The sequence below is a fragment of the Hyperolius riggenbachi genome, chromosome 2, assembly GCF_040937935.1.
Source record: "Hyperolius riggenbachi isolate aHypRig1 chromosome 2, aHypRig1.pri, whole genome shotgun sequence".
NCBI lineage: Eukaryota > Metazoa > Chordata > Amphibia > Anura > Hyperoliidae > Hyperolius > Hyperolius riggenbachi.
Window position 1 is genome coordinate 451,821,879 of NC_090647.1, and position 22,903 is coordinate 451,844,781.

Here is a 22,903-nt window from a genome sequence, read left to right on the forward strand (position 1 = left end):
GCACCAGCAGCAGCACACGTGATGGAACAGGAGGAGGCGCAGGAGGAGAAGGCCACGCTTTTTGAGACGCAACCCAGGCCTTGCATGAGGACAAATAGCGTGCGGATATAGCAATGCTTTTTGCCGCCATGCAGTCATAAATGTAATACAGATGAGAGGTTCAATAAACAGGGACCGGCAACGCTAACCCAGCAGCAGCAGCAGCAGCACACGTGATGGAACAGGAGGAGGCGCAGGAGGAGAAGGCCACGCTTTTTGAAACGCAACCCAGGCCTTGCATGAGGACAAAAAGCGTGCGGATATAGCAATGCTTTTTGCCGCCATGCAGTCATAAATCTAATACAGATGAGAGGTTCAATAAACAGGGACCGGCAACGCTAACCCAGCAGCAGCACACGTGATGGAACAGGAGGAGGCGCAGGAGGAGAAGGCCACGCTTTTTGAGACACAACATCCCAGGCCTTGCATGAGGACAAATAGCGTGCGGATATAGCAATGCTTTTTGCCGCCATGCAGTCATAAATGTAATAAAGATGAGAGGTTCAATAAACAGGGACCGGCAACGCTAACCCAGCAGCAGTAGCAGCAGCACACGTGATGGAACAGGAGGAGGCGCAGGAGGAGAAGGCCACGCTTTTTGAGACGCAACCCAGGCCTTGCATGAGGACAAAAAGCGTGCGAATATAGCAATGCTTTTTGCCGCCATGCAGTCATAAATGTAATAAAGATGAGAGGTTCAATAAACAGGGACCGGCAACGCTAACCCAGCAGCAGCAGCACACGTGATGGAACAGGAGGAGGCACAGGAGGAGAAGGCCACGCTTTTTGAGACGCAACCCAGGCCTTGCATGAGGACAAATAGCGTGCGGATATAGCAATGCTTTTTGCCGCCATGCAGTCATAAATGTAATACAGATGAGAGGTTCAATAAACAGGGACCGGAAACGCTAACCCAGGCCAGCAGCAGCAGCAGCAGCACACGTGATGGAACAGGAGGAGGCGCAGGAGGAGAAGGCCACGCTTTTTGAGACACAACAACCCAGGCCTTGCATGAGGACAAGAAGCGTGCGGATATAGCAATGCTTTTTGCCGCCATGCAGTCATAAATGTAATAAAGATGAGAGGTTCAATAAACAGGGACCGGCAACGCTAACCCATCACAGATGGTCATTGTTCATGTTACTTGCTTGGGGTCCAGGAGTGTTGCATAGTCGTTTCCAATCCAGGATTGATTCATTTTAATTTGAGTCAGACGGTCTGCATTTTCTGTGGAGAGGCGGATACGCCAATCTGTGACGATGCCTCCGGCAGCACTGAAACAGCGTTCCGACATAACGCTGGCTGCCGGGCAAGCCAGCACCTCTATTGCGTACATTGCCAGTTCGTGCCAGGTGTCTAGCTTCGATACCCAATAGTTGAAGGGTGCAGATGGATTGTTCAACACAGCTACGCCATCTGACATGTAGTCCTTGACCATCTTCTCCAGGCGATCGGTGTTGGAGGTGGATCTGCACGCTTGCTGTTCTGTGGGCTGCTGCTGCATGGGTGTCAGAAAATTTCCCCACTCCAAGGACACTGCCGATACCATTCCCTTTTGGGCACTAGCTGCGGCTTGTGTTGTTTGCTGCCCTCCTGGTCGGCTGGGAATAGCTCCTGCGAATACCCCATTGTGTCCTGAGGTAATTCATCGGACTGGTTATCTGGCAGTTGTGTGCGTGGTGTCGCTGCCGGTTGTGTCAGCTTTGTGCCCACTGGCTCCTTGTAACTGGCTGAGGACTCGGACCTCGTGCGTGATGTGCTGGTGCTGCTTAACCCACTGCTGGACGCTTGAGAGGTCATCCAAGTAATTATCTGGTCCTGTTCTTTTGGATTTGTGAGGGTTGTTGTCTTGGACAACATGGGCGGTATTGAGTGGGTTTTCTTGGGTGCTCCCCTGTGGCCTGTACGTGAACCGTCAGGGGAAACACCTCTTCCCTTGCCCTTCCCTCTTTCACCGGATTTCTTCCTCATTTCACTTATCCTTAAAGTACACGCTGACTGGCAGCAGTACAGTGGCAGTACAGAAATGCTATACAGTGGTGGGTGAGCGGTGTACCACTATTCCCAGCAGCGACACAGAGCACAATGCTATACAGTGGTGGGTGAGTGGTGTACCACTATTCCCAGCAGCGACACAGAGCACAATGCTATACAGTAGCGGGTGAGCGGTGTACTACTGTTCCCAGCAGACACAGAGTGGCAGTAAACACAATAATGCTATATAGTGCTGTGTGAGCGGTGTACACAGAGTGGCAGTAAACACAATGCTATATAGTGTGGCTGAGCGAGCGGTGTACTACTGTTCCCAGCAGACACAGAGTGGCAGTAAACACAATGCTATATAGTGTGGCTGAGCGAGGTACACAGAGTGGCAGTAAACACAATGCTATATAGTGTGGCTGAGCGAGCGGTGTACTACTGTTCCCAGCAGCGACACACAATGACTGGGGGGACCCTGGCTAGCGTGGCTGGAGCGCGAACTACCCTGCCTGCCTACCCAAAGCTAAACCCACAGACAAATGGCGGAGATATGACGTGGTTCAGGTATTTATTTACCCGAACCACGTGACAGTTCGGCCAATCAAAGCGCGTTCGGGTCCGAACCACGTGACCTGTTCGGCCAATCACAGCGCTAGCCGAACGTTCGGGGAACGTTCGGCCATGCGCTCTTAGTTCGGCCATGTGGCCGAACGGTTTGGCCGAACACCATCAGGTGTTCGGCCGAACTCGAACATCACCCGAACAGGGTGATGTTCTGCAGAACCCGAACAGTGGCGAACACTGTTCGGCCAACACTATTCCTGCCCCTCATACTGTATATTTAGCTCATACAGCATTTCAAAGAATGAACTCTTGGCAGGTTTAAATGAGCTGGACCATCCAATTCTTATAATATCTCCAATTTTAATTCCATTCACCGATAAAAATACATAATGTGGAAGAGTCAAAATTCCTATAAAATCAACAAGGTGCAAAAATCAATCATATAAAACAATGCCTACTCAACACCTCATCTAATCGGAATTCAGGAGAAGGACATAGGCAAGCTGCCCATCTACTACTCCAACCAATCAGGATGCAGAAAGAGGTAGTCAGCAATCTGTGACTCAACCACCCTTCCATAGTGGACAATGGTGCTGAATTACTTGTTCAGTCTGCCATAAAATCACCTACTTACAGTAAAGAGCAATGGTGAAAACACACACATTAAAGAGGACCCAGGATTGACCTTCACCCCAATCAATAGTCGATCCCCCCTTTCCCACGAGAAATCATTACTGTTTCACAAACATATCATGAGGGACATCTGGATGGATGGTATTGTGGTGAAACCCCTCCCACAGTGTGATGTCAGTTTCCTGTCTGTGAACCTCCTAGCATTGTGGGAAATAATGTCTGTTACTAACTGTCAAGAAAGCAGTATCTCCCTCTGTGCATAGAACTCTTGGTAAATGAACATTTTGCAGAGATCACCTGACAGGACTTGCTCACCTGTGATAAATTTCAGAATGAACATTGCGGTGATGAAAATGTTTACAATGGGCAAACACTAAGTAAATAATTTACAAGCGAATATTGCAATTTTATTAATTATGTTATTTTCACTACAGTTCCTCTTTAAAGGTTAGATGCAAGGTAATTAAAAAACAAAAATCAACTTACCCGGGGCTTCCTCCAGCCGCCCTGTGCCCTCACCGCAGCTCTGCTCCCAGCCGGTGGCCCGGGGTCCCCTTCGTTGCAGATGCCGATGTGGTCGCGTTGACGTCACCTGGAGTATTCTGCGCAGGCGCAGTACACTTCAGATCACGTCAGTGTGACCCGGAGCGGCTCTTGTGCAGGTGCAGTAGATGCCGACCTAACATGGTCGGCATCCGCACCGGAGGGGACCCCGGGCCACCGGCTGGGAGCAGAGCTGTGGCGAGGACACAGGGCGGCTGCCATGGGCTGGAGGAAACCCCGGTTAAGTAGATTTTTATTTTTTAATTATCTCGGACCTTCCCTTTAAGTTATTTCAAAACCTTCTAAAGTTTGTATTCATATTTTATACCACTAAGGCTTTGAAAAGTTTTGCCTGGGCAGGGGCTTTGAAGATCAATTTAGAAACTACTTTGTGTAAAATATGCAAGAGAAATGAGGGAAATACCTTCTTCACATTAATGTATCTTTTACCAATAAAGTTTTAAAAAGAATAAAAAATGGCCTTTTCTTTTAATCTGTTTTCCCCTGCTAGGTGTGTCATTTGGAACAGTCACTCTAACTTGCTGGGCAACCTGTCACTACACGACAAGGTTATCAATCAGTATTAACAACATGATGTCTCTCTGCTTACCTTTCATCCGGTTTCATATAGCTGCATGGTGTCCTGACACATCCAGTCATACAGTGGTCTACATTCCTCCAAACGTGCCTCCTGCATCATACAGTGAAATGCATGCATCTGTCTGCATGCGCCTGTAACTGGGTAATAATGCTGATACTATTTATATGCCTAATGACAGAACAGATTTACTTTAAATCAAAACTTCACTTTGGCTGGCAAAAGAATTCTGAGCAAATCAAGTATATCCATCACACTTTACAGAACCTACTTGAAGTGACACATTCTTTTCTAATGTGTTCCTAACAAGACATGCAGAGTGTCAGCCTGCTGTAATCTCATGATCAGCACAAGTGCTAAATAATAAGTAAAGTTAACAAACATTTTATAAATCAGCACCAAACCCAATGCATTTATAAAAGATTAGTTATGCCCATTCCCCAGTACTACTGAACTGGTTTGTCAACTTTCCCACAAAACTATCCCCTGTGCTAGGCCCGTTTTTAGGGCCGTGCGGGGCGTGCCGCCGCCCGGGGCGCTGTTGGGAGTGGGGCGCTATAATGGAGGGGGGAGCCGGAGCCGCGGGGAGGGCAGCCCGAACTCTCCCTCTCCTCTCCTGGGAACCCTCCGTGCTCCCCCCTCAGATGCAGAGCGAGCAGCTGGGAAGCGCTGTTTACAACTCACCTCGCTGGCTCCAAGCGCTGCTCTCTCGCCGCTGGTCTGTCTCCTCTCTCTGCATAGATGCGGATACACACGCTGCTTCCGGCGAAACAGGAAGCAGCGTGTGTATCTGCATCTATGCAGAGAGAGGAGACAGACCAGCGGCGAGAGAGCAGCGCTTGGAGCCAGCGAGGTGAGTTGTAAACAGCGCTTCCCGGCTGCTCGCTCTGCATCTGAGGGGGGAGCACGGAGGGCGCCCGGGAGAGGAGAGGGAGAGTTCGGGCTGCCCTCCCCTCGGCTCCGGCTCCCCCCTCCATTATAGGGGACAGCTAGCTATCTAACCTATCCTGGGGGCACCTACCTAATCTAACCTAAGCTGGGGGGGCAGCTACCTATCTAACCTATACTGGGGGGCACCTACCTAATCTAACCTACGCTGGGGGGCAGCTACCCATCTAACCTATACTGGGGGGCAGCTACCTAATCTAACCTACACTGGGGGGCAGCTACCTAATCTAACCTACACTGAGGGGCAGCTACCTATCTAACCTACACTGGGGGGCACCTACCTAATCTAACCTACACTGGGGGGCAGCTACCTAATCTAACCTACACTGGGGGGCACCTACCTAATCTAACCTACACTGGGGGGCACCAACTAATCTAACCTACACTGGGGGGCAGCTACCTATCTAACCTACACTGGGGGGCAGCTACCTATCTAACCTACACTGGGGGGCAGCTACCTATCTAACCTACACTGGGGGGCAGCTACCTATCTAACCTATACTGGGGGGCAGCTACCTAATCTAACCTACGCTGGGGGGCAGCTACCTATCTAACCTATACTGGGGGGCACCTACCTAATCTAACCTACACTGGGCGGCAGCTACCTATCTAACCTACACTGGGGGGCAGCTACCTATCTAACCTACACTGGGGGGCAGCTACCTATCTAACCTACACTGGGGGGCAGCTACCTATCTAACCTACACTGGGGGCAGCTACCTATCTAACCTACACTGGGGGGCAGCTACCTATCTAACCTACACTGGGGGGCAGCTACCTATCTAACCTACACTGGGGGGCAGCTACCTATCTAACCTACACTGGGGGGCAGCTACCTAATCTAACCTACGCTGGGGGGCAGCTACCTATCTAACCTATACCGGGGGGCACCTATCTAATCTAACCTACACTGGGGGGCAGCTACCTATCTAACCTGCACTGGGGGGCAGCTACTTAATCTAACCTACACTGGGAGGCAGCTACCTATCTAACCTACACTGGGGGGCAGCTACCTAATCTAACCTACACTGGGGGGCAGCTACCTATCTAACCTACACTGGGGGGCAGCTACCTAATCTAACCTACACTGGGGGGCAGCTACCTATCTAACCTACACTGGGGGGCAGCTACCTAATCTAACCTACACTGGGGGGCAGCAGAGATAGATCTAGACCAAGTTGCGCCTGGGGCAAGGTCAGGTTTTGGCGCCTAAAGGTCAGGTTTTGGCGCCTAAACTGCCATGCCCCATACCAATTTTGTCCCCTTTTTATGAATTCAACAAACTGCGCCTGGGGCAAGAGACCCGCCTGCCCCCCCCCCCTAGATCCGTCCCTGGGGGGCAGCTACCTATCTAACCTATACTGGGGGCACTTATCTAACCTGTATTGGGGGCACCTACCTAGCTAGCCTATAGAGGTGTCAACTATACTGGCTACCTATATTGCAGGCACCTACCTAAATAACCTATACTGGGGGCACCTACCTATCTAACCTATGCTGGGGGCAACTATTCTGGCTACCTATATTAGAGGCACCCACCTAGCTAACCTGTACTGGGGCACCTACCTATCTAACTTATACCGGGGGCGCCTGCCTATCTAACCTATACTGGGGGCAACTATACTGGCTACCTATACTGGAGGCACCTACCTGGCTAACCTATAGTGGGGGCAACTATACTGGCTCACCTATGCCTGGCTACCTATACTGGGGTACCTATTCTTGGCTACCTATACTGGGGGGACCTATACTAAGTGCAACTAGACCTGGCTAACCTATACTGCGGGCACCCATACCTTGTTCGGGGGGGCGCAATTTTTACACCCTCGCCCTGGGTGCATTTTAGCCTAGAAACTGCACTGCCCTGTGCTGCCCATCTCTTTGTGAAAGCTCTACTCATGTCTGTGATCTGCAGATTAGACCTGCTCTCTGCATACCTCATTTATAGTATTGTCTAGTAATTAACCTTACTGCTTTCCTGTGCACAGACAGGAGCAGGATTGATTATACATAGATGATTAGACCTAATCAATAGATCACAGATGTGTCAGAAAGGAGTGTTATTAACTACAATCAACATGTAAAAAGGCTGTCTTTTTGTCATCCATTTAGATATAATGTATTGTCTGAAAATGTTGGATGGATTTACTGCATTAAAGATAAGAACAATATCAAGAACACCTGAGGTTTCTGTGCTTATTTCCATGGAGACGCGGAGAGACAATTTAATAAGCTTAAAGATGGGACTTCTGGGAAGTGGTGTACACAAATGTTGTGCTTTGATCAACACAGAGAACCTCCCAGGCCAAGACTTAAGTTGAGTGGACACCTTTGGCTTCCTAAGCCTGTAGTAGCATTACTAAAGTTCAGACTGCTAACTAATTTACCCACCAGACTAGATCACCCTATGGCTTGCTTTTGTCTCTGTGCAGTTAAAATATATATAAGTAGATATATTAGTAAAGTTCTGTCTGCAACGAGCTATCGTGAAACTACCTTACACATTTATCCTTGTGTCTGTATTTTAGTAACACCAAACACTGACATGGGCCATAAATGTGTTCATTGATAAAAGATATGCCAGTTCCACTAAGGCTACACATGCTAGATGTCGGGACCACCTAAGCAGAGAATCCAGCGGGCTTACACAGGACCCAGTGATTTGCCAAGAGATCCACACTGCTGGATCATTTTATCCAATGGCAGGCTCCTCCTTACCCACCTTGCTCCATTGTGTACTGTGGCGTCATTCTTCCACTTTTTTCCATAGCTACAGAACATATTGCTAGCCAGTAGGCTAGTGACACAGCTATAAACATCACTAAACTTTCAGCCGAATTCCCAATCCCCAAGAGTGGCAGTCCTTGTATTTGTGTATATGAGGCTGAAGATGCCATGTTGTGTCATCCCCCCTCTGCTCCCATGTTGTCAGCTAAGCCTGGTATAAGTATTCCACATATTAACAGGTTATGTATTGCAAGGTTCCCCTTCCTGCTGTAGAGCCCAAGTTCAAATCCCTAACAATTTTTTGTTGTACCTAGTGTAATGATCTGCTCTGCTGTCTGCACAGGCAGGCAGGTTTTTGACCATTTTTCAGGTCTGCATGCTGCAGGTCCCTGGAAAGGAGACCTGTTTTCACTCTGCAAGTTTCAGACTTGCTGTTCTGGTGAGGGATTTGCATTCACTCATCTGGTTATTGATAGCTCTGCCTCTTTTGAAGGCTTGCAGTATAAATGCCATTTCCTCCCAGAATTCCCTGCTGGTCATAAAGGTTTGGTTCTGCTGGACTTACCTTGAGTTTCAGCCCCTCTGCTGATTGTTTGCTAATATTGTTTTAGAGTAGTTATCCTTGGGAGTGCACTAGCATTCCTTCTAATGCAGTCAGATTGTAAATTATTTTTATGGCTTGATTCTGTCTTGTATTATCTATTGTGATTGCACTTTCTCCAACGGCGGCTGATAGTGAATCGCTCCGTCTGTTTGGATCGCATTCGCCCTAGCGGTAGAGGCAGTGGATCCTTCTGTACTCTGTCTTGGAGTGTAAGCCAGAGCAGCGGTTGCTACTGGTTGCTCCATCTGTCTGTCTGTTGGATCGCATTCGCCCTAGCGGTAGAGGCGGTGGATCCTTCTGTACTCTGTCTTGGAGTGTAAGCCAGAGCAGCGGTTGCTACTGGTTGCTCCATCTGTCTGTCTGGATCGCATCCGCCTTAGCGGTAAAGGCGGTGGATCCTTCTGACCTATGTTCCTGGAGTGTGGGCCTGAGCTTTTGTCTAGTGTGAACGCTTGCTGTTGTCTGGTGTTAGGCAACCGATTAGCAAAGCATTCTCGCCTTCTGTTTGTCTTTTTGTTCTGTGCTCAATAGTTAGTTAGGGTTGGTAAGCTTTGTCGCTGTTGCGCTTTAACGTGCGGCGACCGTGCCTTAAACGCGCTTTGTCGCTATTGCGCTTAACGTGTGGTCACCGCGTTTAGCTAGTTCTGTCAGTTCCTTCGTGTTGGATTGCAGTTTGCTAATTGGTTCTGTCTTTATTCATTCTATGTTCTGTCTTTACTTTGTCTTGTGTCTCTGCTAGCAATTGCTATTCTTGCGATTGCTTTCTCACTTTAGTCTTCAGTGTTGTATGTTAACCGTCGCTGGGTGGCGACTAGATTGGTGGACATACATACATTCTGTCTCTGTAATCACTCTCTCTCTCTCGAGAGAGAGAGGCTATCTTGCCCTGTATCGCTTCACTTCGTACAATTTCTACCTGGCATCTGTGGCTGTGCAGAGGGTTTATTCCTCTGCACTCCACAGCACCATCTGCCGGTTGGAATTCCTCTCGACAGGTGCATTTGCACCAAAGCTGGGTTCCCTTATCTAAACGCTTGTGGAGGGTTTCCGCAGTGTCGGCGCACATGTTGTGGGCTGACCATGGAGATAATTTCACAATCGTTACACCTAGTTTCCGGTTCTAGGGAATATCCATTTCATCTTAGCAACACAAAGCTCCATGTAGATCCGAGGGCCAAGAAGTGATGGAAAATCTGTCCAACAGGGACATAAATAGTAATAAGAACACAAGTTGTTCTTACCTCTTTCTGTGACACTATCCAAATATAAAGAATTGAAGTTGGATTTTAAAGTGAAGAAAGTAATGTGGGTGCTGGATGGTAATAAGGGCCCCACATAAGCCCTAATGTTAATTACAGCTATCAAGCCACCAATTGTATAATATAGGCGCAGGATCACATGCAACAAATTACATTTTGAGATTACAAAGAGGGGTGGAGGGTGGTGCAGATATTGGTGGTGGTGGTGGGGGATAGGTTTGTGTCAGGAGCAGGTAGAGGGTGGGTTAGGGCTGGTTCACAGGGACGTTTGCTGGGCAATTAGGTCCGGATTAACCATACAGCACTGTAGGCACATGCCTACAGGCACATGATGATGGAAAGGCGGCTCACTCCCCTCCCCTAGTGACTCCATCCCTCCTTTCCTATGCAGAGTCCCGAGCAGAGTGTCAATGAGAGGTTACTCATCCAGCTCTTGGAATTCCACTGACGAGATTTCCCCTCAGTCGGAGGCACCACTAGCTACTTAATACTGAGGGTACCTCTGGCTACCTTATGCTAGGGGACAACTGTAGCTACCTATGACAGGCAAGAGAAGTAAGGGAGAAGTGACAGCTGGGCCAGTCAGCACACTTGCCGTGTGGTTTACCAGGAGTTTGTAGATTCAGGAAGCACGAAATCTAAGGTGCCAAGACATTTGTGCCTATAGGCTCCATTGATGTAAACCCGGGACTGAGGTTGGTACATGATGTCTGCAGTGCTTGCGTTCTAAGTGCTGCCCATTTAAATAGTAATATGGTAATAACATTTGCACAAACCTCACGTTTTGATCCCCATTTTTCCGACTCTGGAAGCAACAGCTTGCTTCCAGGGTCATTTAGTACCAGCTTCATGCAGCACCCAAATTACAGCATAGGTTGAGGTCAATTAAGGTTGTCACTTCACTTGTAAAATGTAATGTTCAAACTGGAGGTAACCTTAACTTACAGCAGTGCAGATTGTGTAATAGATTTCCCATCTAGTGACACAGGAGAGTTACACTCGAGGCACGCCCGTGTATAAATATCAGCCACTGCAGCGAAAGAAGTTACATAATTATAAGTTGATGGAGATAATAACGCACTGATAACATTCGGAGACTTGGAAGGGAACAGCGATCAGCACAGAGCTTCCTAGCAGTAGTAAATAGAGGCTGATGCCAGCTGAAGGAGGAGAGAGGATGCCACCCTGCCTGAAGGCTGCGCTGCCTGCACAGCACTGGGAAGCCAAGCACACCCCATCACCTGCCTGAGCACCTATGACAGATGGGCGTGGTTATGTAGATAAGCCCCGTGTGATAGGGAGTTTTGTAGTTGGAGGTTTCTCCTTCTCTTACGATTGGAGTGTAATGGCGTTGGGCGTGGTTTCGCCGCCCGGCTGTCCCTTGCTGTCACTTCCTCGGGTGTGCGGGAAACATGGCAGGCTGCGACTCTGGACAGCTCCCGGGGGGCGCTGCGGACTCTGACTCGGACTCCGATACGGAGGGGCTCCGGCCCCGGCTGCAGGTCATCCACAGCGGACACTTCATGGTCTCCTCCCCCCATAACGATCAGAGGCACCGGGGGAAAGAAGTGGAGCACCCAGGCTGTGCCCCAGCCAGCGGCATTGACCCCACGCTCACCAGACTATTCGAGTGCATGAGCCTGGCATACAGGTGAGCAGGGCTGGGTGCTGGCTGCACATCTGACGCTTCACACTTATCTATTGAAGGATGTGGCCAGCAGGGTTAAGTGTCAGTGTACTTTTAATCAAAAGTGTCTGAAAATGAGAACTCAGTGTACTTGTATTATTCAATTTACACATTTTTTTTTTGAAAATATACAGGTAGGTATGTCAACCCAGGTATGTACTGCAAAGCAGGAAACTGTAGCAGGTGCTATTGGAAGAAACTTGCGTGCCATTACAAATTGCAGCCATAGTGTGACATTTGGGTGCCCGAGGTGTTCTATATAGTTATCAGATGCCCAAATACCCTCAAATGTAATACAATACAAATTTAAAATGGCACCCCAACATTATTGCAATTGCGATGGGGGCCTTGTTTCCATCTGTGTGCTTCTATCCGCTTTTTATCAGCACTTCAATGTTACAGATTGATACATGTTGCTGAAAAGCGGACAGAAGCGGATAGAAGCGCACAGATGGAAACAAGGCCTTAAGGTTAGGAGTGGAGGAGGATGTTTTTTAAGGGTTGGGCGTGGGGTTAGGCAGTAAAGGTTAGGGGTGGGATGTAAGGTTAAGGTTAGGCATGGAAGGGGATCTTTTTAAGGGTTATGTGTGGGGGGTGGGCGGTTGAGGTTAGGCGTTGGTACAGTAGAGTTCTGTGTGAGAATAGGGTCAGGTTAAGTTGTAGTAAAATATTGGTATTATTTATCAAGATTTTACTACATAATTTACACTTTAAAAACATAGAATATCTCTAAATAACACAATTCTACTAGTTGAAATTGGGTACCCACATTTAATTGCGCCCCTATTTCAAACATGCGAGTATATGTTTTCACACTTTGCACAATATATGTTACACAGTGCTTATACTGATAGTAAAAGAGATACAGGCTGTGCTGGTCTTTGAGTAAATAAGGTGCTTTGCTACTATCCCCACTGCTTCGACAAGGTTATGTTGATTGTCGAAACTGACTAGCCTATCCCAGATGAATTAGTGGTAATATCTGTAGTCACTTAATACGGATGTACCAGCTGCTTCTGGCGCACTTTTGCATTGTAGGCATTGGCAGAGATAAGCCTGTATTTTAGAACGCAATCACAATCAGCAAATCATTTACATGGCATTAATGGTCAGAGTGTAATTTTAAGTTATTTTAAAGCGCATTTAGGTGTAAATATGCTAAAACTTTAAAGTGTACCTTTGACTTTAATAAGTGAAAAAGAGAAATACTTAGCTTAGTAGAAGTAAGCCTCTTAATAATCCAGAGGCTATGCTCATCTCCCTCAAGCTCGCTATTCCAACGCTGAGGCCCTTTGAACCTATTCAACAAGGGCTTGTCAAATAAGTTTGAGTGGCCACGCACTTGTCCACTTAAGAGCGTGGCGCATTGCGCATGCACATAGATGGCCATTGCCTGCACAGTAGTTCGGAGCCACTCATGCACGGGTTTTTCCTCCATGCACGAGAGTCTCCATGCTACTGAGCAGATGGTGGCCATCCATGCGTCTGTGCAGTGTGGCCACACTTGTACATAGACTGGAGTGTGGCTGTGATGAAAAAGAGAGTCCTGGCGAGAAACGGTGGGCTGCAGGAGGATCGGAGAAGCCTCTAGGTCATCATGAGGCTTCCCTCTACAGAGTTACCTCAGTTTCCTCTGTTTACATGATACAAGTTTGTTTCAAAGAGGAACTTTAACCTAAGATTGAACTTCATCAGTAGCTGATACCCCCTTTCCATTGAGAAATCTTTACTTTTTCTCGAATAGATCGTTAGGGAAGTCTGTATGGCTGATATTGTGGTGAAACCCCTCCCACAGTGTGATGTCATGACCTTGGTTCTGACAGTTTGCTGTCTGTGAGCCTAGTTGCATTGTGGGAAATAAAGTTTTTTTTTCCTACTGGAAAGCAGCAATATCTGCCTCTGTGCATAGAACTCTCAGTAACAAACATTTTAGAATGTAAATCAGGGAGAGGAAAGCTTTTACAAGGGCAGACACTGACTAAATAATTTAAAAACAAATATTGTAAAAAAAATAAGCAATTTTATTTATTATGTTATTTTCACTACAGTACCTCTTTAAGGTGTATGGACAGTTTCCGAGATTTTATTTCCTCAGCTTCCCTCTCCCACTGCATGAGGCAAATAAAAAAAAAAAAATCATAACTGCACTTTGTACAGTTCGCAAGACTTCTATCCCCCTTCACAACACACTGCTCTTTATTATTAGGTTCTGTCAGCTCAGAGAACTTAGCACAGGTACATCAGATACTGTAGGTGGCAGACAAGAGATTACCTCAGAGATGAAGATAGTAGTGTACTCCTTTCATCTGAACTTTGTAAAAGAGTAAAGCTGCCCATACAATATATAATATTTTTGCCCAATTAGATGTTTGGTTTGACAAAAATATTTCATTGGGCAAAAATTGTGCTGAGCCGTGTGGTCGACCTGTGGGCAACATTCAATGATTAGGATAGATGTTTTTTGCCGAAATCGGCACTGCAGTTGTATAGAGTATGGCTAACTTTAGGCTGGGTTCACACTGGGACCCTGTCAGAAATGTAATGGAGCCCTAGGCAAGGTAGTAGATTTGAGGCTCCCTTGTGGTCCTTTTGGTAAGCTGAAGTGGAGAGAGGTCAAAGAAGGTGGCTGGTGGGCCCCTTGACACCCACTAGGCCCCAAGCACCTGCCTAGTTTGCCTGGTGGAGGATCCTGCTCTGACACCTGTCAATTCAAAGCTTGCATGCAGCAAGTTACAACAATGCGATCCATTACAACTCAGAGATGTGAACCGGCCCATACAATTGTATGGACAATGAGTTGACATGCAGAAATATTCTGCAATGCAACAGATATAGTGCGAATGCACCAAATCTGAAGTCATAAATAAAAACAAAAATACTAGATAATTACCTCCAAGAATTGAGCTTCATCCCAATCAGTAGCTGATACCCCCTTTCCCATGAGAAATATTTTCCTTTTCACAAACGGATCATCAGGGGGCTCTGTATGGCTGATATTGTGGTGAAACCCCTAGCACAGTTTGATGTCAGCGCCTTAAAGAACTGAGGTACTGACATCACACTGTGGGAGCCTTGTTGCATTGTGGGAAATAACAACTGTTTCCCACTGCTAAAAAAGCAAGCAGCATCTCCTTCCAGTGACATCACCTGCCAGCAGTAAAAAAATCACCATGTGGTAAATGTTTGAATGTAAATCAGGGAGAGGAAAGATTTTACAATGAGCAAACACTGACTAAATCATTTCTACATAATTATTGTAAAAATGAAGCTTTTTTTATTACATAACTTTCATTGGAGTTCCTCTTTAACCCTGTGGGCGATACAATTGCATCGCCCAGGAGGGGGCGCAGCACTTTTTAAATTTTTTTTTCTTTTTTAAATCATGTAGCGAGCCCTGGGTTCGCTACATGATAGCCGCTGCGCAGCGGCATCCCCCCACCCACTCCGATCGCCTTCGGCGATCAGAGTAAGCAGGAAATCCCGTTCAGAACGGGATTTCCTGCTGGGCTTCCCTGGTCGCCATGGCGACGGGGCGGGATGACGTCACCCCTCAGCGCTGCCTGGCACTGATTGGCCAGGCTGTGCAAGGGGTCTGGGGGGGGGGGCTGCGCGGCACGGCGGGTAGCGGTGTATTGGCGGCGAGCGGCGGCGATCGGAAGTTACACGCAGCTAACAAAGTGCTAACTGCGTGTACCAAAAAAAAAATTATGCAAATCGGCCCACCAGGGCCTGAGAAATCCTGCGCGATATACCCCGAGCTCAGCTCGGGATTATCGCCCAGGAGGTTAACACAGCCACATTGCAAAGGGGTTAGAAGGGTTCGCACCTGCACAGTAGCATGACGCCGCTTGACGCCGTTTGTGCACGGAGGAAGTCATGCACGAGCGGCCTCATGTGGACCATACTGGCACCTGCGCGGTGCAGCCCCTCTTGTACACGAAGGGGAGTATGGCCCTGAGCAACATATTTAAAGGGGACCTAAACCCAGGAATTTCTCTCTGCTCTAAAAACATTTCCTTGTTACAGCTTATAGAGCTCCTCAGAGATGCTGCAGTATAGTTACTTCCTGGTTTGCTGGGAACGCACACAGGGTTAAACTCCTGTGTTTACATATTGCCTGTCTGCACGGCACACTGCGGAACAGTTAACATCTCATATTACAGTGGCTCATTACTAGCAGTTAATGGAAAATTAGACACAGATACAAACAGGGTGGGTTTCTCTGTGTTTTCCTTCTCTCCTGGGGAAGAGTTTAGGTCCTCTTTAACAACATTATTGAATTTGTTTAGAGGGACCGAGCACAGGAACGTAGGGGCATAAGAAGATCGGGGAAGCCTCTGGACTATACAGAGGTTTCCCTCTACTTGGGTAAATATCTTTTTTTTCCTCAATTCAAGTATGCTTTAAAGTGTACCAGAGATCAAAAAAACGAAAGAATTGATACTTACCCGGGGCTTCCTCCAGTCCCTCGCCATCCTCTTGAGGTCTGTTGTTCAGCCGCGATCAGCCCCGGTAACTGTCTCAGTCGGGTCCAGCCTGGGTCTTCTGCACATGTGCGAACCTCCCGTGTATGCGCAGTAGACCCAGACAGACGTAACTGAAGCAGTTACTGGGGCTGATCGTGGCTGAATGGCAGACCGTGCGGAGGACTCAGACGTACTTATGGAGCTGAAGGAAGCCCTGGGTAAGTATCAAATCTTTCATTTTTTTGATGTCTGGTTTACTTCAAGACAGCAGCTGGGGTCAGTTAGGAGGAGAAGAGATACTTTTGCAACCATTTTAGGATCAAAATTTCGGATAAATTGAAAACAAAATGTCTTAAAATAATTAATGGATTTTAAGTCTATACAAAGTAATACTGCAATGTTCTGTGTCAAGCAATACGGAATACCTAATAGTCAGGTCACAATTGGATATATTTGTGTATTCCCAGACAATAATTTGCCTGGAGCACCAAAGTAAACAGCAAAGTGTCCCTGTGTATTATTCTTACAGCAGCTAGGTTTATAGACAGCATTTTCTGCTTTGACATGCAATTAGCTAGCTGTATGATGAGAATGTGGACTTGATTAATGGTGCAGCAACATTCTGTGACCCATTCTAATGCTCTGTTTTTGCCCACTATTGGACTAATATAACGCTGTAGATGTGAATAGTGTTTAGCTGTAGCAATGGTTCTGTGAATCTCTCCTTGGTGGTGACCACAGGCGAACCTGCAAGGATTCACTAAGGAATGGAGCAGGGGCCGTAGGCTGGATGGGAGGTATGAAGTCTGCAATGAGGAGGATGCAATTGTAACAAAGTTCAGCAAGTCTTATTTCTGGGGGATGCTAATGGAATAATATTCATCAGGTCTCTTTTATCTAGGGCCTAATAGAATAATCTGTTGCACTGTCAAGCTTAATGGAGTCTCACCAGCTGCTTTGCAGAACTTACCGTACTCTGTGCTTGATTCACTAAACCGTGAGAACTCATTTTTTCGAACATTTGCGATCGCGCGCGAACGCGAAAATGCGTCCGAAAACGGCCATGATAGGAGTTATCACGGTTTAGTGAATTAAGCCCATGGTGTTACAAATGCTGCAATTCAGCTGCATTTAAATTGCACCCAAATTACAGTGGCTGGTGGCAGACAGGATGCTGAATTGCTCGGCAAGTGCACAGTCCTTTCTGAAAGAGGCCTCCCTGTTGCTGGACATTCTTACTTTTTCCTAAGCTCAGCGTGTTTAATCACACAGGGGGCTTGATTCACTAAACCGTGATAACTGATATAACGGCTGTTTTCATGCGAATTTTCACACTCAATCACGACTTTTCGTGCAAAAACTTGAATTTTCGTGCGAAAATGAGGTCATTTGCGTGCGAAAATTCGCGATTGTGCGCAAACATTTGCAATTGAGAAGCCAACCGTGATATCAGTTATCACGGTTTAGTGAATCAAGCCCCATGTGTGTCAAGCACTGACACGCAGCTGTGTTACTCAGCAGCAGAGGACCGAGCTCAGATGGGACTCTATGGGGGCCGCTTGTCCATCGTCAGTACCAAGCGCTAGCAAGCGCCCGGTGTAGGACAGCAGCTGACAGGTGGTGGTGATATCCAACGGCAGAGGACCGCGACATGTTGAGTTTGAGCATGGCTGCGGCCGCGCTCAGATATGACTCTATGGGGGGGGGGGGGGGGCATGTGTCCATTGTCAGTACCGAGTGCTAGCAAGCGCCTGGTGTAGGACAGCAGCTGACAGGCGGTGGTGTTACCCAGCTGCAAAGGACCATGACATGTCGAGTCTGAGCACGGCTGTGGGTGCACACAGATGTGACTCTATGGGGGGGCTGCCTGTTCATCGTCGGTACAGAGCGCTAAGAAGCCAGTGCAGAAGAGCAACTGACAGGTGGTGAGTTCACTGCCTGTCAGTTGCTTGACTGAAAAAGGCCTTACCAGCCACAGAATAGCATGAAAGTAATCTTGCTACTTCCTGCACCAAATAAAAGTAAGGAATGTACTGCATAGTGTTTTTTACAGCATGCAACTTTTTTTTTATTTTAAAATGTACCAGATGCAAAAAAAAAAAAAAGTTACTTACATCAATAGTGGGAGGAAGCTTTCCACATATGCTATAGCCCACGGTGCACAGTTTGAGTCTAAATCTATTTGACAAAAACTTGTCAAATAGGTTTACTGTGGCTACACTCATGCCATGTTTGAGCACATTTGGCATGAGTGTGTAAGGTCTGCTGGTGCAGTGAGGAAAAAGCCTTTCACAAGAGGCTTTCCTTCTAGTGGACATCCATGCAGGGGCGTAGCAATAGGGGTTGCAGAGGTTGCGACCGCATCGGGGCCCTTGGGCAAGAGGGGCCCTAAAAGCCCTCCCTCAACTGCAGTATTAGCTCTCTATTGGTCCTGTGCTCATAACAATCACTTCTATAGATACTTTGAATAGTGGTAATCATTAACAGACTGCTCCCCATCCCCTTCTGGCATCTCTGACACTGTAGTTGCCTTTGGTAGGTGTTGGTGCACCGTATCAATTGTTATGTATAGAGTGCTTGGGGGGGCCCCATTGTAAAACTTGCATCGGGGCCCATAGCTCCTTAGCTACGCCACTGCATCCATGGAACCCTGATTAAACTTTTTAACATGTCTATTATGAAATGACTAATCAATCAGTTTCTGCTTTCGGAGGCAAAGGCCCTACTTTTTCACCTCAGTGTTTCCAATGGCTTCCAATGATCATGTGATTTTAATCAGAGCTCCAGCAGTCATCAAGTTTTCCTTCCATCACAGTTTTTTCTGGCTTGATTAAAGCACTCTGTGATTGTCATTCCAAGATGATGGGGATTGGTTACAGAGATTTACTGTGCCACGAAAAATGATGTTTCATTCTTATATAAAAATGGAGAAATTTATCACTGCCACTGGTGATACTACGGAGAAAAATAGAATCTCAATAACATGGACACCGACCTGTTGTGGCGTTTTAGGCGCACCCGGTGCAACGTTTTCATCGCACCCGGTGCGATGTTTCGCTTGCTACGGGCAGCGCTAAACTTTGCACGCGATTAATAAAAGCTTTAGGCGTGCTAACTGAGTTAGCACCCTTTTGTGAATCGAGCCCTAATTGTGTAATGTGTGGCACACTGCTGGCAGTAGTAATGGTAATATTGCCATGTGCTACGTGCGCACGCCAATATTACTGTCGATTAGCCCAGCAACTCCATAGTTTCACTAATAATAGGTCCATATTCCATGTACTGCAACAAAAGTAAAGCCATGAAAGCAAAAATGTAACTGTACAGCCACACATTTTCCCACAGGAGGAAACAAACACCACTTCTGCCAGCATGAATGTCCAATAATTCCTGTTTGGACAAGTTTAAGGGAAATCTGAAAAGGTCAGAAGTCAGTGAACAGAATGAAAAAATAAACTCTACAAACGAGACTTCAGAGAGTGTGTAGAGGAAGACATTAGCATAAACCACTAAACACTAAACCACACAAACATTGCATTGTATGTATGTGCAAGAGTGACATTTACCACTCAAAGGGAACTGAGCACTATTTCCTAAAATACATAAAACAAACCTTCTCCTGAGGGAGGTTTGTAAATAGTTTGGGCTTTTGGGGGGTGGCAGGCATTACTTCTAGCCCCCCCCCCCCCCCCCCCCCGTCTGTATGTACTTCGTCATCTTCTCCATCCAGAGCTGCAGCTGGAAAAGTTTAAAGCACCTGTGGCGGCAGCGCACATCCCCAGTCGCCACAATGCATGCTGGGAGATGTAGTCCTTCAATGTGAGTACACGTACTCCCAGCCGAAAGATGTATTCACATTAAAGGACTACATCTACTGACCTGTATTGCAGGGCCTGGGGTCCGCCGCTGGTGCTTTAGACAGAGACACACGCTAACGCCACGGGTGCTTAAAACTGGAGCACCTGCAGTTCTGGATGGAGAAGAGGGCCGAAAGTATATAAACAGGACTAGGGAGCAGCCCCCAGAAGGTAAGTAATGCCTGCCTGCAGCCCAACAGCCCACAGCATTTACAAACCTCCCACAGGAAGTTTGTTTTATATATTTTAGAAAAACGGTGCTCAGATCTCATTAACCTATACAAGTAGCCACACTGTACAAGTCTGGATTATTTGGTGTGAACTAGCTGTGTATCCAGCTACTATATCTGGCACATGCTTGATCTGAAGGAGCTGCCATATGCTGTCTGCTTATGAGCATTGAGGCAGCTTTTTGTGTAAAAGGGACAGTTGTGGAAATGAGGGAATACTGGAATCAACAAATCTGAATGAAATGTCACTGGACATTTCATCCATTTTAAAGGGAACCTGAAGTGAAAATAAAGTTATGATATAATGATGTATGTGTGTAGTACAGCTAAGGCACAGACTAACCAGCAAGCTCATGGTGACCCAGAACTCATTGGAGTGTGTAAGGGACTACAATGGTCCTAAAAGCCCCCTTACTAAGATTTCCCTTACAAGCCCTACTCCATAGAGCCAAATTAATCCATGCCATGCACTGATGAGGATCAAACAATCCGAAACAGTCTGTATGCATGTTGGATTATTATGGCTCTGTACAAATTAACAAGCTGACACATCATTTCAATCCAGCGGTTCTGGAGGTGTGTTTTAGCTTCTAAGGGTACAATGGTTAATTTGCATATATTCAGCAGTGTTGCTCTGGGAGACATCTCAAGCTCACTCCAACCTGAATTATCGCAAATTCTTTCTGTTTTAGGAAAGCAAACTTTTATTTTAGTAGAGCTAAGAAATAGAACATTATTAGCATAGCTATGAGTCTCATATTGTTTCCAGAAACTTCAGTTGTTATCTATGCAAAAGAGCTTCTAAAGGAGGCCCCTAACGATCCAATTTCTAGCGAAAAATTGTTTGAGCGATCAGATAATTCTGATCGGAAGTGAAATCGTTCACTACACCGTCAACTAACCAATCTTTGCATCCTATCTATCACAACCGACAAGAAAATCCAAATTTTAGTTCGACTAAAATCCAATCAGATTACTGTTTTTATAATCGTTCATCATTATAATGGATTGTGCCCATCAATTGAGATTATTTACAACCAATCCGATCAGAACCACTTTAAGTTTAGGCCAGGGTTAAAGTGTACCAGAGCTGAAAAGTAAAAACATTTTTTACATGCCTGGATCACTCCCACGGCGCCGTCCTCGGATGTCTGCAGCTCCAGGAACCAGGTCTCCGCACTTCCGTCAGTCAGAGCCAGTCTACGCAGGAGAAGTGCGCCCTCTACGTATCTCTCCAGCGGCTGCTGAAGAGATACGCGAACAGTGCACTTCTCTTACGCTAGACTAGCTCTGATTGACGGGACCCGGTACCGGCGATAGAGGCAGCGGAGGACGGCGGCATGGGAGTGATCCAGGCGGATGAGGCTGGAGGAAGCCCCAGGTATGTATAAAATCTTTTTACTTTAGTCAGGTCTGAGTCCCTAGAAACCTATAGAAGTAGCTTCTGGCCATGTGTGTGTGTTCCCAACACACGCCATCTGTGTTACTGTCCGTTGTGCTGCAGTGAATGGGTCAGCACTGCATTTTGTGCAAAAATGCAAGTCACTCCTTGATGATGTGGCAATCTGCTACTAGAAGCTGGCAGGGACATGGACAGATTGCCTAGTGCAAAGTTATTGCTGGAACACACGGGGCTTCTGGTCAGTTCAAGGGTTGCTTGGAATGGAGGGAAGGGTTATTTTGGGAGGTGAGAGGAAGGGAGGGGTGGCAAATACATTTTTAAAAATAAATATGGTTTAATGTAGCTGACCATGCATATTCTGTATTGTTGCTTTTTACAGTTATATAATAGTTTTGCAGTAAACTCATAAACTGTTTGACACCAGTGCTAATAATATACCAGTGAGCATAAACCTATAAAAAATAGGTGTCATTGAAGTGTTTAGCATTCTTGCCATGCTGCGTCTCAGGTTCAAATGCCAGCTAGGATTCTACCTGCAAAGAGATTGTATATTTTTATGATGTTTGTGCGGCTTTCCTGCTATGTACTAAAAATATATTGGCTGGTTAACTGGCTTCCTTTCAAGATTGTCCCTAGAATGTTTTAAGGACATTTAATTCTAATTCCCCTGAGAGACAGTGAGGGCTTGTTCCCACTAAGGGCATTTTTGCCTTTTTTTAAGCGCTGGCGATTTTCACAATTGCTCTAAAAGCGCTTGTGCAATGATTCCCTATAAGAGTGTTCACATCTGAGCGGTTCGATTCCGATCCGCTCACCAAAGCGCTGCCTGTACCATTTTGGGGGCGATTGGCCTCAATGGAAGGTATAGGGAAATTGTAAAACGCTTGAAAAAAGCGATTTCCCCAGCGCTTTCATGAAGAAATGCATTGGGCTTGATTCACTAAAGCGTGCTAGCACAGTTAGCACGCCTAAAAGCTTTGCCGTACAAACTAAGGTGCTAAGTAGTTTGCACGGCAAAGCTGTTTCTGATTGCGTGCTATTTTAGCGCGCGTAAAGTTTAGCGTGCAAAATCAGCCGCTTCGCGTGCAAAGTATGCTTATCACGCTACTTAGCACGCAAAGCAGCTGATTTTGCATGCAAAGTGGTGCAAGCAAAACTTTGTGAAACTACGTGCGCAAACTTTTGCGCGCATATTAATGCGTGCAAGGCCAGTTTGCACGTGCTAAGTGGCTTTTCACTGGCGTGCTAACACCTAGCATGCTTTAGTGAATCAAGCCCATTGTATTTATTAAATTCCGGGTCAAAGAGTTCACTTCCTGACTGATGTCAGGAAGTGAAAAAAACAGAATCGCTCTGCAAAAAATCG

The 22,903-nt window shown here is 46.7% G+C and overlaps 1 protein-coding gene across 1 annotated transcript in view; it reads left to right on the plus strand.

The window, feature by feature from the left end:
- Positions 1-11,286: 11,286 nt before the first annotated feature.
- The window catches only part of LOC137546970 (carbohydrate-responsive element-binding protein-like), a 155,233-nt gene continuing 143,616 nt past the window's right edge, over positions 11,287-22,903 (plus strand). Inside the window, exon 1 of the mRNA XM_068270065.1 lies at positions 11,287-11,546. Within this exon, the coding sequence (XP_068126166.1) occupies positions 11,308-11,546 (239 nt within the window). The 5' untranslated portion in view covers positions 11,287-11,307. The remainder of the gene's footprint in view (positions 11,547-22,903) is intronic.